This window comes from Arachis ipaensis, chromosome B08 (assembly GCF_000816755.2).
Source record: "Arachis ipaensis cultivar K30076 chromosome B08, Araip1.1, whole genome shotgun sequence".
NCBI lineage: Eukaryota > Viridiplantae > Streptophyta > Magnoliopsida > Fabales > Fabaceae > Arachis > Arachis ipaensis.
The window spans coordinates 46,751,551-46,766,249 of record NC_029792.2 but is presented as its reverse complement, the minus strand read 5'-3'; the positions used below and the strand labels follow the sequence as shown (position 1 = coordinate 46,766,249).

The window sequence follows — 14,699 nt, the reverse complement described above, 5'->3', positions numbered from 1 at the left end:
TACCAATTCATCAGCCAGGCCTTGGAGTTCCCGACTTCTCTGAGGGTTTTCTTCTATCTCTTCCATATGACCAAGCCCTTCAGTGGGCTGAATAATAAGCAACAGTGGGTGTCTTTCCGAGCCATTCAAGGTCGGAGAGTTTTCACCCTTTTTGATGAGTCCTTTCATGATTTCAAAAACTATTTTTTCAAAGTTCAAGCAGTAGAGGGTCACCACCCCTTTTTCTTGGATGAGAGTGCTTCTCCTCGCTTTCCTCTATACTGGTTGGAGGCCTCCCCCTGTGAGAAATATGGTCTGGATGACCTAAATGAAGTGGAGGCGGCCGTTGTGGGGTTCCTCCGAGAAGTGTGGGGGAGGGCCCCATATCTGGACACTAAGAAATTCCTCCAGGGGTCTCCGACTTTTATCCAGGCGCAACTAGGTAGCTTTTGTTTTTCTAATTTTACTTTCGACTTGTGATTTCTTGTACCGACTTGTTTGATTTTTTGTTACTTTCTTGTTTTTGCAGAGATGGCGAAGAAGAATGCTCAGGAATCTTACCAGAGAGTCCAGGAGGCCAAACCAATGTCTCGGGCTAGGACTGGTGGCTCCAAGGCAGTTATCTCTCCTCCTCCTCCTCCTCGGAACGTTGGGACTCCTTCCCAGCCCATTGTGATTTTTTCTTCAGCTTTCTCTCAGCCACCCCCCTCCGCTCGACCTTCTCCTGAGTCCGAGAGGAGGAAGCGCAAGACTTTAGAGTCTGGCTCTTCTTTTGAGGGTGAGGTTAAGGCGGATGCCCTTGCATTCGTCCGAAAGTACATCTACCCCCATGCTCATATGAGAATGGATGATGTATCTGTTCGGAATCACCTTACCACTTTGGTTGAGGAGAGTCTCAGGGCGGCGGGTGTTTGTGGTAAATTCTTAGATATTTTTGAGAAGGCTCCTCTTAGCTCTTTGGGTTCAACCTCGAAGGTTGAGGAGCTGGAAGGAAGGCTTCTTGTATATCAAGAGCATGAGAGGGGGTTGAAGGAGGAGGTCGCCAAGCTGAGGGAGGAGAGAGATGGCCTTCGGGAGAGGGAGAGGAAGTTGCAAGCCCAATGCAACATGGAGGTGGGCTTGAGGGAAAACAGCGCAGGACAGCTACCAAAGTTTATTTGAAGATCTTGTGTCTGTAAAGAATGATTTGCTGAATTCTCGGAAGGCATACACCGAGTTGGAGGACTCTATTGCCGAGGCTACCGAGGAGGCTTGGAGGATCTTTAAGGAGCAAGTTGGAGTTATTGCTCCGGACTTGGATCTTTCTCTTTTGGATCCTGACAAAGTTGTCCTTGACGGTGCCATAGTTGATCCCCCTGCTCCCATGATCGTTTCCGAGTCAGAATTGAAGACTCGGGGGCAGAGGATCATTGAGTCCCCTCCTCACTCAAAGGACGCTCCGAGTTCTTCAGCAGTTCCTCCGACTTCTCCTTCGTCTCCAATGGATACCTCTCTCCCTGGTCCTGGTGGCACTCTTCCTGACTCTGGTGGTGGTGATCCGTCTACTCCTCTTTCGAAAAAGTAATTTGTTGGCTATTTGGGGGCCCGGCCTGTGGGTCCCCCTCTTTTTAAACTTTTATTTGTGTTTGGTGCTGTTTGAACAATTTGCTTCTGGCCTTATAAAGCCGTAAACAAAATATTTAAAATACCCTTTTTTAATAAGGGTTTAAGTTAAAAATAAATACCCTTTTTTTGGATAAGGGTTTAAGTTACCTTATGCGTGCATGCTTTTTTATAGTGATTTTTCAAATCCCCTTGATCTTTTCTGAAAAATCTTTTCTTTGGCTTGTCTGCTTTTCTGAACCTTTTTGTTTTAAGGATTTTTAGGACAGCTTTCTAACCTTTACCTGGGTTTTTTTTCGATCTCTTTTGTTTATTCCTCGTACTCAATTTTATTTTATTGAGTTTTTATGACTTAGGCTACTTTTGTGAGTCATTTTTATTTTACTCGGTTTCCCATCTCGACTTATGAGTCGGAATGTTTCGGAGTTTATCATGATCAACCTTTGTAACCTCTTTACACCGACTTGTACCTCGTCGTTTTATCCTGACGACCATCTAGGTCGGTTCATGGGATTTTCACATTTTGTCGAGTTTAAGTCGGCGCGTTTCGTCGAAAAAAAGAGAAAACAAAGAAGGAATTTATAAGAGATATTTGTAAGATGAAAAAGATCTTTATTAATCGGGGAGGTACCTTATTGCTACTAAGGGTTTTTGACAATCTATTTCCCTTAGCCTCTACTATGATGCCTCGTTAAAAACCCTTCTCCAGAAAAAATCCTTCTCCAGAAAAAACCCTTTGATTTTTGGGAAAAAATCATGAAGTTGGGAAAAGAGTACATCAGGGAGTAGAGTTCGCTTTTAACTGTAGTACCTTTTCATATTACAAGCATGCCACGACCTTGGTAACTCGGTTCCGTTCAGGTCGGTTACTTTATAATAACCTTTTCCTAAGACTTCATTGACTTTGTATGGTCCCTTCCAATTTGCAGCGAGTTTTCCTTCCCCTGATTTGTTGACTCCAATGTCGTTTCTGATCAAGACCAAGTCGTTCGGGGCGAATGCTCTTCGAATGACTTTTTTGTTGTACCTTCTAGTCATCCTTTGCTTCAACGCTGCTTCTCTTATCTGGGCTTTCTCTCGGACTTCGGGGAGCAAGTCGAGCTCCTCTTTGTGCCCCTGTACGTTTCCGATCTGGTCATGGAAAATTACTCTTGGGCTTTGTTCGCTGACTTCTATTGGTATCATGGCTTCTACGCCACAGACTAGTCGGAAGGGCGTTTCTCCAGTGGCGGACTGGGGGGTTGTCCTGTAAGCCCATAGCACTTGTGACATTCATCAAAACCTACGAATACAAACTTCGCATACAAGCAACATGATTTACAGTTGTGCTTCCCTCCGGATTTTCTTGGCCTCTTTTTCCTCTTTCGGGAGGATGTCGAATTTCATGTATTCGACCAAGGGGTTCATCCATCCGAGGCTTAATCCGACTACCTCAAGGACTTCTTGCTTGTCTTTTTCTTTTACTACGGAGGGTTCCTGGAGAGTTTCCTGGATCAGGCTTCTGTTATTCCCTCCTGGCTTGGTACTTGCTAACTTGGATAAGGCGTCTGCTCTGCTATTTAGATCCCGAGTTATGTGTTTGACCTCGGTTTCTGCAAAGCGCCCAAGGTGTTCCAGAGTTTTTTCCAAGTACCTCTTCATATTTGGGTCCTTTGCCTGATACTCTCCACTTATCTGGGAGGTCACCACTTGCGAGTCGCTGTATATCATCACCTTTGTGGCACCGACTTCTTCCGCCAGCTTCAATCCAGCAATCAAGGCTTCATACTCTGCCTAATTATTTGAAGCTGGGAATTCAAATTTGAGGAAAACCTCTATCTGGGTTCCTCTTTCATCCACCAATATTATGCCTGCGCCGCTTCCTGTTTTGTTTGAGGATCCATCTACATAGAGTTTCCATGTAGTTGGTTTTTCCTCTTGCTCTCCTGCGTATTCTGCAATGAAGTCGGTGAGGCACTGGGCTTTAATCACCGTCCGAGTTTCATACTTCAAGTTGAACTCGGAGAGTTCTATTGCCCATTGAACCATTCTCCCTGCAACATCCGTCTTTTGGAGGATTTGCTTCATGGGTTGGTTCGTGCGGACTCTTATTGTGTGAGCTTGAAAGTAAGGCCGTAGCCTTCGTGAGGCTACTACTAAGGAGTAGGCAAACTTTTCTAGTTTGTGGTACATTAGCTCAGGACCTTGTAGAACTTTACTGATGAAATATACTGGGTGCTGACCGGCCTCGTCTTCTCTTATCAGGGCCGATGAGACGGCCTTGTCTGCTACAGATAAGTATAGGACGAGGTCTTCTCCAGCTGTAGGTCGGGTCAGGATAGGAGGTTGGCTCAAGAATCTTTTGAACTCCTGGAACGCCTCCTCGCATTCAAGAGTCCATTCGAACTGACATCCCTTTCTCAATAAGGAGAACAGTGGAAGGGATTTTAGTGCTGATCCTGCCAAAAATCTGGAAAGGGCTGCAAGTCGGCCATTCAGTTGTTGGACCTCTCTTAAACAAGTCGGGCTTTTCATCTCCAGGATAGCTCTACACTTATCGGGATTTGCTTCGATCCCTCTTTGTGTCAGCATAAACCCTAGAAATTTTCCTGCTTCTACCGTGAAGGCACACTTTGCAGGATTTAATCTCATCCCGTGTAACCTTATGGTGTCAAAGACTCGTGAGAGATCTGACAAGAGGTCGACTTCTTTTTCGGTTTTCACCAGCATGTCGTCGACGTATACTTCCATTAGGCTTCCAAGGTGGGAGGCGAACACCTTATTCATCAACCTCTGGTATGTGGCTCCTGCATTTTTCAATCCAAATGGCATGACCACGTAGTAGAAGTTAGCTCTGGGCGTGATGAATGACGTCTTCTCTTGGTCCGGCTCATACATCGGGATTTGGTTATACCCCGAGTAGGCGTCCATGAACGACAAGTATTGATACCCCGAGCTGGAGTCTACTGGATAAGGGTCCTTGGGACAGGCCTTATTTAAGTCGATATAGTCGACACACATTCTCCATTTGCCATTTTGTTTTTTGACTAGCACTACATTGGCTAGCCATGTTGGGTACTTGACTTCTCTGATGAAACCGGCTTCCAGGAGCGTCTGTACTTGCTCTTCTACTATTAGGGCTCGTTCTGGGCCGAGCTTGCATCTTCTTTGTTGTACAGGTCGGGTCCCCGGGTAGACCGAAAGCTTGTGGGACATGAGCTCGGGGTCTATCCCAGCCCCCAGGCATGTCGGATGCCTTCCAGGCGAAGAGATCGGAGTTATCTCTTAGGAGCTTAGTCAACCCTTGTTTTAGAGTTTCCCCTAGGTTGGCTCCTATGTGAGTATTTTTCCCTTTTTCTTCGCCTACCTGTATCTCCTCGGTTTTTCCTCCCGGCTGTGGTCGCAGCTCTTCTCTGGCTCTTGCACCTCCGAGCTCTATTGTGTGGACTTCTCGGCCCTTTCTTCTCAGGTTTAGGCTTTCATTGTAGCATTTCCTTGCCAATTTCTGATCTCCTTTTACCGTTGCTATCCCCGCTGAGGTCGGGAATTTCATACAAAGGTGGGGAGTGGATACCACCGCTCCGAGTCGATTGAGGGTAGCTCTGCCGATTAAAGCATTGTATGCTGACCTTACATCGATGACTATGAAGTCTATACTCAGAGTTTTTGATTTTTCCCCTTTTCCAAAAGTGGTGTGGAGGGGCAAAAATCCCAGTGGCTTTATTGGCGTGTCACCTAATCCGTACAAGGTGTCGGGGTAGGCTCTTAATTCTTTTTCATCCAGCCCTAGTTTGTCGAAAGCGGGCTTGAAAAGAATGTCCGCTGAGCTTCCTTGGTCTACTAGGGTTCTATGGAGATGGGCATTTGCTAGGATCATAGTTATTACCACTGGATCATCGTGTCCAGGGATTATTCCTTGCCCATCTTCTTTTGTGAATGAAATGGTAGGAAGGTCGGATGACTCTCCTCCGACCTGATAGACTCTCTTGAGATGCCTTTTGCGAGAGGATTTGGTGAGTCCCCCTCCTGCGAACCCCCCTGAGATCATATGGATATGTCTCTCCGGAGTCTGCGGTGGTGGGTCTCTTCTATCCATATCATCTCGCTTTCTCTTCCCATGAGTGTCCGACCTTTCTATGAGATATCTGTCGAACCGACCTTCTCTAGCCAGCTTTTCTATCACATTTTTAAGGTCGTAGCAGTCGTTTGTGGAGTGACTATATACTTTATGGTACTCATAGTAATCGCTGCGGCTTTCCCCTTTTTTATTTTTAATGGGTCTGGGGGGTGGCAGCCTTTCAGTATTACAAATCTCTCTGTATACATCCACTATAGAGACCTTTAGAGGAGTATAAGAGTGATATTTCCTTGGTCTATCGAGACCGAGTTCTTCCTTCTTCTTGGTTTCCCTCTCCCTCTCCTTTATTGAGGGAGGGTGCCCAGGTCGGCAACTTAGGTCTCTTAGCTTAGCATTTTCCTCCATGTTGATGTACTTTTCGGCTCTTTCCTGCACATCGCTTAGGGAGGTGGGGTGTCTTTAGATATGGACTGTGAGAAGGGACCTTCTCTAAGCCCATTGACTAACCCCATTATGACTGCCTCTGTGGGCAGGTCTTGAATCTCTAAACATGCTTTGTTGAACCTTTTCATATAGGCTCGTAAGGATTCTCCGACCTCCTGCTTTATTCCCAGGAGGCTTGGCGCATGTTTCACTTTGTCTTTCTGGATAGAAAACCTCATCAAAAACTTCCTTGAGAGGTCTTCAAAACTGGTTACCGACCTCGGGGGGAGGCTGTCGAACCATTTCATCGCTGCTTTCGACAAGGTGGTCGGAAAAGCTTTGCAACGCGTTGCGTCGGAAGCATCAGCCAGATACATCCGACTTTTAAAGTTGCTCAAGTGATGTTTTGGATCTGTGGTTCCATCATAGAGGTCCATATCGGGGCTTTTAAAGTTTCTTGGAACCTTTGCCCTCATTATGTCCTCACTGAAAGGATCCTCCCCTCCTAGGGGCGACTCTTCTCTATCGTCACGGGAGTTCCGACCTCTGAGGGAGGATTCCAACTTTAAGAGTTTTTTCTCTAACTCTTTTCGTCGATCCATCTCCTCTCTTAGGTGTTTTTCTACCTCCCTTTGTCGCTCCCGTTCCTGTTCTAGTTGTTTCAAGCGACTTTGGTGGACATGAACTAATCCCATAAGTTCAGTTGCATGGGACTGTCCGTCCTTCTCTGATTCACGGCGTTCAGAGGAATTCACCTTTGGGGTTTTGACTCCGGAGGTGCCCTCTCTTTGTTGATCGTTGGTTTCCTGGCGGAGGGTTAGGTCCGCGTCGTTATTTCTGGTATCCAGATTCTCTTGTTCGGAATCTGTTTCTACATGACCCTCCTCAGGGGATCTGTCCGCCATCACTGGTTGATCCCTCGGGTCCCCGGCAATGGCGCCAATGTTACGATGGGTAACCGGATATTAATGGGCTGGACAGTATTGGTCGGCCCTAACGTATGAGAAAGGAGGCCTGCAGATGGATTGACGATCCCCAGGCTCCGTCCGACCTGTTCGTGAGAGGTGAGGGGGGTGGTACCTGCAAAGACACTCCGATGCCGAAGTCAGCAAAGGGAGCAAAACAGGTCTAGAGAGTATTGGGCTTAGAGATACCTGAGGGATGTCAGTGTACTTATAGTGGTGAACCAATAACCACCGTTGAAGTAGTGCCACTTTTTTAGGGTGTTAACCGTCCCTTTATCTTAGGGAGGTTAAGATATGGCTCCTAGAAGTGGTTAGAGAGATTCTAGGGGCAGTTACTCATTCAAACGAGTGTTTATCTGCCAGCTAACTCTCGTCCCCAACTTCTTTAGAGTAAGTCGTGGTAGGAACCGACTTCCTGGGAGGAAGGTGGGTGGAATGCGGGGCTCATCCTTTAGGATTGGGCCTTTTATTTAGACCTGGGCCTTATCATTGGGCCAGGATATGAACAATATTATTTATCTTCTCTTCAAATTAGCTTTAATTTTTGCATAGCAACTATATTAATTGAAAGAACTTTTTAAACTATGAATATCAATAAGAGTCAGCTTCTAATTGTGTTGGGAAGTGAATTTTTAAATAATTGTTTAGTAATAGATATGGAAAGAGAAATTTTGATGGTAGTGTTAAGAGAAAAATTACTTAATTTTTTAAAAATTCAAAACCTAAAAGAATAGAATTTTAAATTATATATTATTATTTAAATTACTATTTTAGTGTTTTAATTTATATATTAGATATTTTGAAGGCTAATCATATTTTACAATAACAAAATATAATCATAACAATAATCATGCTATATGTACATAAAAAATAATTATCTCTATAAAATATATATTAAAATATAAAATACACATTGAAAATAAGTTAAACAATATATGTATTTATACATAGATATATAGTGGTTAATAGATAATTTAATATTTAATTTTTTATATACATATATTATTTTAATTATAGAAATTATTTTCATGTTATATTATTTTGTCCCACTATCAAAATTTTTTGGATCCGTCACTGGATATTGTGGTGTTTGATTACATGTGCCACAAATGTAGTTGTTTTTTTTATATGCTTTTTTCGGACACTTTTTACATTCAACATAGTTTCATACAAATTTGTCATCAATTTCGTTTATAGTTGCTAAAATTGTGAAGATCTTTTCCTATTCCAATATTCAATTTATGTATTCATTAGGTATACAGTATTCGATTTCTAATCATTTTGCCTTGAAAGAATGATACTCCATTGAATAAGTTTGAGATGTCTAATTCAGAAATAAGTAATTTAGGTAATCTAAAAGTATTTAGAAAAATATAGATATGCTAAATATTTCTAATAACAATTAATCTGGACCCATTAAATTTAATTCATAAAAAAAGTGAATGATTATATATAGGGTGAAAACCATTAATTTGATGTATATTTCCATGTACATTTAACAAACACTTATAGTGTTTTAGCCACTAAAACACCCTTTTTTTTTTGTCTCGAGACTGAACAAATCTAACTGTCAAAGTGTCGAATGTTGAAGCGTGTCCAAAGTTGTGACGCTAATATAATCTAATCAATAAAATTTCAAAATTCACATCATGAAGTTTATGCTACATTATCTCTAGTGCTCACATATTTCTCCACTTGAATAACCATCAACCTTACAAGGTGAAAAGAACATTTGTACATTCGATTTGCAGAAGATACATGATGAAGCATAAATCAACCCGATGAAATTAAAGAGGCTCCAATCCTTCTGAAAATTTTGCATCAATATACCAAAGGTGAAACTCCAAAGCAACATGCATTCCCTTAACCTGGCCCTTCAGTTTGGCTTCATTGTTCAAGTTCCTCATAAGGGAAAAACGATTGACAATAATTATTAATTAACCACACATAGCGCATTAGCATGAAGGCCATATATAAAGGAGATCTAACTCTCACACAACCTCATAGCATTTCACTTTAGTAAACAAGAAATTTCTGAAATGCCTACATCCAAAACTCTCCTATTTAGAACTTAACATGCTGGGGAGACCAAAGTGCATATCCGAATTTAAATTTAAATAGACTTTCATGACTGTCTCCATGACAAAACTATTATACCTTCTGGGAAGGATCCCTATAGCACTATCTTGCTTGTTTCATTCAAACCATTAAAGTCTGTAGGTGTTTCTTTCTTCCATTTCCTTTAACACAATCCTGATATGTCTCTATAGCACTGTTCATGCACTAATTAACCAGGCTTTCACACTTAAATTAGATATAGGGACAAATTCATATGTACTAAGTGCACAAAATTAGAAACCTGAACCTAATACCATCCGTGTTGGAGAGTGTCTCCATGACAAAGCTATTATACCTTCTGGGAAGGAAGAGAGTTGGAGAGTGAACTAAGCTGGCTGCTTTGAATGATTTCCATTAACTAAACCACAGTCTTCAAATGTGCCATGCTGCATAATTGTAACTCAAAGACTTATCATATGCAAAATATTTTTATAATTTAGTCAAGCACACTGACAATAATAATTTAAAATAAAAAATTCTTTTCTCTCCAAATATGCAAGGCATATTTAGTCAAGCACAACAAGAATAATTAGCAATTTAGCACATCAGTGAAGCTCATAAAACCACACAAGCAACATTGTCAAAATACAATTTTGTATAATTGATTTTAGGTATAATTAATTCTAACATAACTGGTTTTTATGTCTGCTACTTCCTCTCAATGTAATTCTAACACAGTAAAAATTTTCACTTTGATCCAAATTGATTCTAGAGACAAGAATTTGATTCTAGTTGAGAAAAATCAAACATAGATTAAAAAGGAGGTTCCAATTTCTAAACATGTAAGTATAGCCAATCAGATAAGAGGAAGTTCTAACTTTTGCAATCCATTATCCATATATGCATCCAAAGATGATATCACCCGAGGAAGTTGCTCTAAAATCTGCAATTTGAAAAGCAAAACAACCAGCATTACACACACTAGAAACTTGTTTTTGCAGTCATCCACTACCCTGCATCAGATAAAAATGTGCACCTGCTCTGTATTCTTCATAGTAGAAACCTTTGCCATAAGGTTCTTGGGAAGCTTAGTGAGTTTGGCCTACAAGTGATCGAAGAAAGGAGTCATACATCTTATATTAACGATAATAATGTGAAAAATGTGTGCTCTCTAATTAGCTTATTTTTGCGGAAAAAAAGTGTTATATAAAAACTGCAACATCAAGTTGAGTCAGGCAATCTCAGCTCAACAGTGATGGCAGTGTTTTGTGGGATATGGGACTGGTGGGTTTGGGTGCATCCTACGTGACAAAAATGGTAAATGGATTCGGGGTTGCAATGGAAAATGTGTGGAGTTACAGGTACTTCATTCTGAGTTATTAGATATTTGATGTGAATTGAATTTAGATTGGGAGAATGGTCATCGGTCAATAGTGTGAGACTTATTGTCCCGAAGCTTTAAATATTTAATTTGCTCTGGTTTGAGAATGACCTTGTATCATATAGAGGCTTTCGGAATTAATAAAATTGTAGAAATCATTTCCAAGAGGTGGCTTGTTAGGTTTTGCCTTGTGGCTCACTTTGCAAGTTCTGCTGCAGATTTCATGGCAAGAAAGGGTGCTCATAGTGATATCCATTACAATGAATCTGTGCAGCCTTATGATGATGTACTTCCCTTGATTCAGAGGAACATGTTTGGGAACTTTATAGCCCCTAAGTTTCTTTGTTTTCTTCTTTTTATTTATTTATTTATTTTTTTGGTGTCAAAAGAAAAGAGAAGAAACACAGCCAGATTAGGCTCCACGAATACTTATGGACTAAATTAGCTAAACTACTCCACGGCTCTAACCACTCTGCTTGTTGCACCGAGCTTCTCACTGCATGCTTGGCCATAAAATCTGCAACTGCAGTAGCTGTCCTCTGCACTAATTTAACCTCTGCTGTCCAATTCCAAAGAAGAGTATCATGGATTTTCTGAATCAAATCCCTATCAGCTGCATTTTCATGAAATCTATGGGGTTGGGATGCTAGAAAATCATCCACATTGTCAGCCTGACAAATAATTTCCTGGCAACCGCACTCTCAGGTCAACACTAAGCCTCTCCAAATAGCAAAAAAACTCACACCGGGCCTTTTGATCCATCTTCGATTTACATCCTTAATGACACAGCCAAATCCAGGTAAGTTACTTCTCTCAACGCTAGCATCACAATTAATCTTGACTTTATTTCCAGTTTTCCCCAATCTCAATATACTCTATCAGTTTCCTTAATCAATTTCACTAAAATTATTTTATTTACTAATCTCCTCAGTTTTTCCCCCAATCCATTAACTTTACAAATGAAGCCCCCTACAGCCCTACTGTTCATCCAAAAATCAAGGCATAAAATAATACAAAACATACCGAAAAAAGAAAAAAAAAAAAAAACAAACGAAACTTGATGCAGGATATGGAATTTATAATGATAGTAACATTGTTGTCATCACGGCGAATTTGTGTTTGTGAGGGAGAGCGAGAGAGTACCTGAGCCGGAGAAGAGTTCTGCATGAGGTGGAGGAGGTTGGCAGAGGATTGAACCGCCTGAGAGATCTGCTCCGTCACCATAGCCTTTGCCGGAGCCTCTCTTGTGCCACTGCCGGCGGAGGCTGATCCCGCCGTCGACATCGATCGCCACAACCGCCCTCTTCTGTCGTTACTGATTGGGTTCTGTTGCCGTCGTTCCATTCTTCGGTTTTATTGATCTATGTAATTTTTTTTAACTTTCAAAAAACCAAAAAACAAACTACAAAATATTATTACAAACACACAAACATATCTTATCCAATATTATAAGTCCAGAAATATAATATAGCAAATCATAGTCCATAAAATAAAATCTTAAACAATAGGATTATGGTTTTTCAATGAGTGAAATTACTAAAAGAACTCCTATATTAGAAATAAAGTAAGGGTTATTAAGTAAGTTAAAAGATTCGGAGAATTATCAGGGATGGGGCGGGGATCCCCGCTCGGGTCCTCGCGCATGTCTCGGGGGAATTTCGCTCCCCATCCCCATCCCCACGGAGAAAATTCCCCACTATTGGGGCCCCATTCGGGGCGGTCTCCGCGGGGATCCCCACCTCCTGGGAATTTTTGACACCCCTAATTAGGAAGACTACACAAGCATGCCCACAAAAAAAAAAAAGAAGACTGCACTAGCAGATGTCAGAGGTATTCATCAAAAATCAATAAACTGATTAACCGGTTAAAAAACTTTAACCAAATTTCGATTATTTTTAAAATTGGTTTTTTATTTTTAAAACTAGTTTATTATTTTTATAACCAGTAATAAAGTTCTATTTAAAACCAGTTTGATTTACTAATCTAAACCAAATCAATTTATTACTTTTATAATTAGTTAATAATAAGTTTTTCTATTTAAAATCAGTTTGATTATTAACCTAAACCAAATTTTTGTTTAACTAAAATGAGGTTTAGTGTTTTGGTTTACTTTAACCATGTACACCCTTAGTAGTTGAGGCTTTAGTCAAAGTGGCAAATCATAGTGATACGAATTTTGTGGGACAAACTGAGAACTGTTATATGCTAATTGGTCCAATTACAAGAACAACAATTAAGAGAATGAAAAAAGATTTTGCAAATATGACTAAATCATTTGTTCAGGAGATGCATCAAGAATTGGCCAAGACAATGGTTAACGGTTATGAAAATCCACATGTCTTACTATTTATAAGTTACATTAAAGACTCTCGTTAGTCAAGTTGAATCAAATAGGCATCACTTTATTAGTATTTATTTTAAGACTTATTTAATGTTTATCTTATATTTATTTTATTTTGTTTATTTTAGGCCCAATTATGATTTGACCTATTTTTATTTTAGTAAATTTATGAGTTAGGGTTTTAAACTAAGAGGTATAAAAATCTTTAAAACATTGTAGCCACTTTTTTCTCTTAATTTTTGATGAATGAAAATTTTTTTGAGATTTTTTGTGAAACTTGGGTGTGAACAGAAGAGGTAGAGTGATTCTCTTAATTGTTGTGTCAGAAAATCAAATTAAGATAGAGGAGTCATTTTCTTTGATTTTCATTTTATCCTGAATTTCGTTTCGTACCACATAGTGCCCCTTAATATGTTGTACTTGGCTTTAAAGTTGGCAAGGTCAAGTAATGGATAGGAACCTTGAAGTGTCGGACATGTGAGTGTGTAGTGTGTGTGAATTTGTGATGTTCTAATACTTAGGATTGAGGATTGTCTATTTTATCTAATAAACAAAAAAATAAAAAGGACTACACCAGAGTCAAGCAACAACAACCAAGACTAAGTTAACCAGTAGCAGAGCTACCCTCCACCGATGTTTCCTTAACCAGGAGTGGTATCACAACTACTTGCCAAATACAAGGGACGATAGTTAATGGTACAATTTTTCATGAAGAAAGGTAGGTAGCAAATAGAATCGGACAAAAAACAGGGACAAAATCTTTTTTTTATACATGGCTAGCGGATGCAGAGACTCTAAATGCAACTTTGGGATCGGATGAAAACTCTATAGAATTAGCGAACTATTCTCATGAAAAGGAGGATCTGAGAGTAGCCCTTTCTAATAAAGCAGCTCACCGATTGTATTTTCCTATCGGCACGAGGATCGAAGAACCCCACTCATCTAACAGTGGTGGTGGAGTTGAAGAAACAATAGTAGCAGCAACAATCTACCTAGGCAAAATAATGAACTCCTTGAATTGCAACCTCTTTTTGTCTCCCCTCCGGTAAGAACGAAGTCGGAGGAAGCTGTGTGGAGTAGCCGTGTTGCAACACGCTATAGAGAGGTGAGTTAAAATTGGATAGAGACATCAGATAACTACCTAGAGAAGGCGGTATCATAGCTTGCATCCTATTTAAAGATGGTAGTCGTTAATATCACTGATTCATAGCAGTAGGTAACAATGAACACAACTAGAACAATTATTGGAAATAGATGATGACATTCATATTTTGCAAAGGGAACTCCCAAGTTTCAATCTGTGTAGTATGATAGAGTTGCTAGGCGAGGTTCAATTTTTTTAGGACTTAGCGAGGTTCAATTTTGATGTGCGTAATCTTATTGTTATTTGAACTGGGCTTTCTAGTCTTTCTCTTGACAAAAACATAAAAAGAAAAAACTGAAATTCTTTATCTTATTCTTTACACTATCAACTACAAATCAAATGAAGACTTAAATAATGTCCAAAAAACAGAGACTTAAATGTTTCTAATTTATATCCAAGATGAAATGTTCAAAACACATTTTCTTTTCCCAAATGTAGCGGTAGCTAAACAGGTCGAACCCACCAGGTCAAATAGCCAAAATCGCCAAAACCTCTAAAAAGGGTGGGTTGGGATGAGATTTTGAACCTACCAAATTTTAAAAATCCACCAAAATTACACCGCTAAAACCGCGGGCCAAGGCAGGGGACGAGCAGGCCTGGCGGGCTATCATCCTTTTTTTAAGGGATATTTCAGTAAATTTACATAGGTATAAATTGAAAATTAGGGTTTTTGCTTTACAAAAACAACACATCACACATGATGCCTTCTGCCTGATGATGCCATAGCCCACAGCCCCACACGGCCGCAC

The 14,699-nt window shown here is 40.4% G+C and overlaps 1 protein-coding gene and 1 long non-coding RNA gene across 4 annotated transcripts; one reads left to right on the top strand and one right to left on the bottom strand.

Annotated features, from left to right (window-relative positions):
• Window positions 8,457-11,848, bottom strand: LOC107614109 (tobamovirus multiplication protein 2B). 3 transcript variants are annotated; one of them, XM_016316340.1, is made up of 5 exons: window positions 11,609-11,848; window positions 10,121-10,186; window positions 9,963-10,027; window positions 9,440-9,530; window positions 8,457-8,928 (listed from the first exon to the last, which is right to left on the bottom strand). In XM_016316340.1, the coding sequence occupies exons 1-4, from the start codon at window positions 11,807-11,809 to the stop codon at window positions 9,503-9,505; spliced, it is 360 nt and encodes a 119-aa protein (XP_016171826.1). In that variant the 5' UTR covers window positions 11,810-11,848; the 3' UTR covers window positions 8,457-8,928; window positions 9,440-9,502. The 3 variants fall into 3 exon arrangements, with proteins under 3 accessions (XP_016171826.1, XP_020965082.1, XP_020965083.1); XM_021109423.1 differs by lacking the exon at window positions 9,963-10,027 and having other exon boundaries at window positions 11,609-11,842; XM_021109424.1 differs by lacking the exons at window positions 8,457-8,928; window positions 9,963-10,027 and adding an exon at window positions 8,935-9,183 and having other exon boundaries at window positions 11,609-11,842.
• Window positions 10,193-11,512, top strand: LOC110265888. Its single transcript, XR_002352413.1, has 2 exons — window positions 10,193-11,264; window positions 11,397-11,512. It is a non-coding gene; the product is annotated as an uncharacterized LOC110265888 (long non-coding RNA).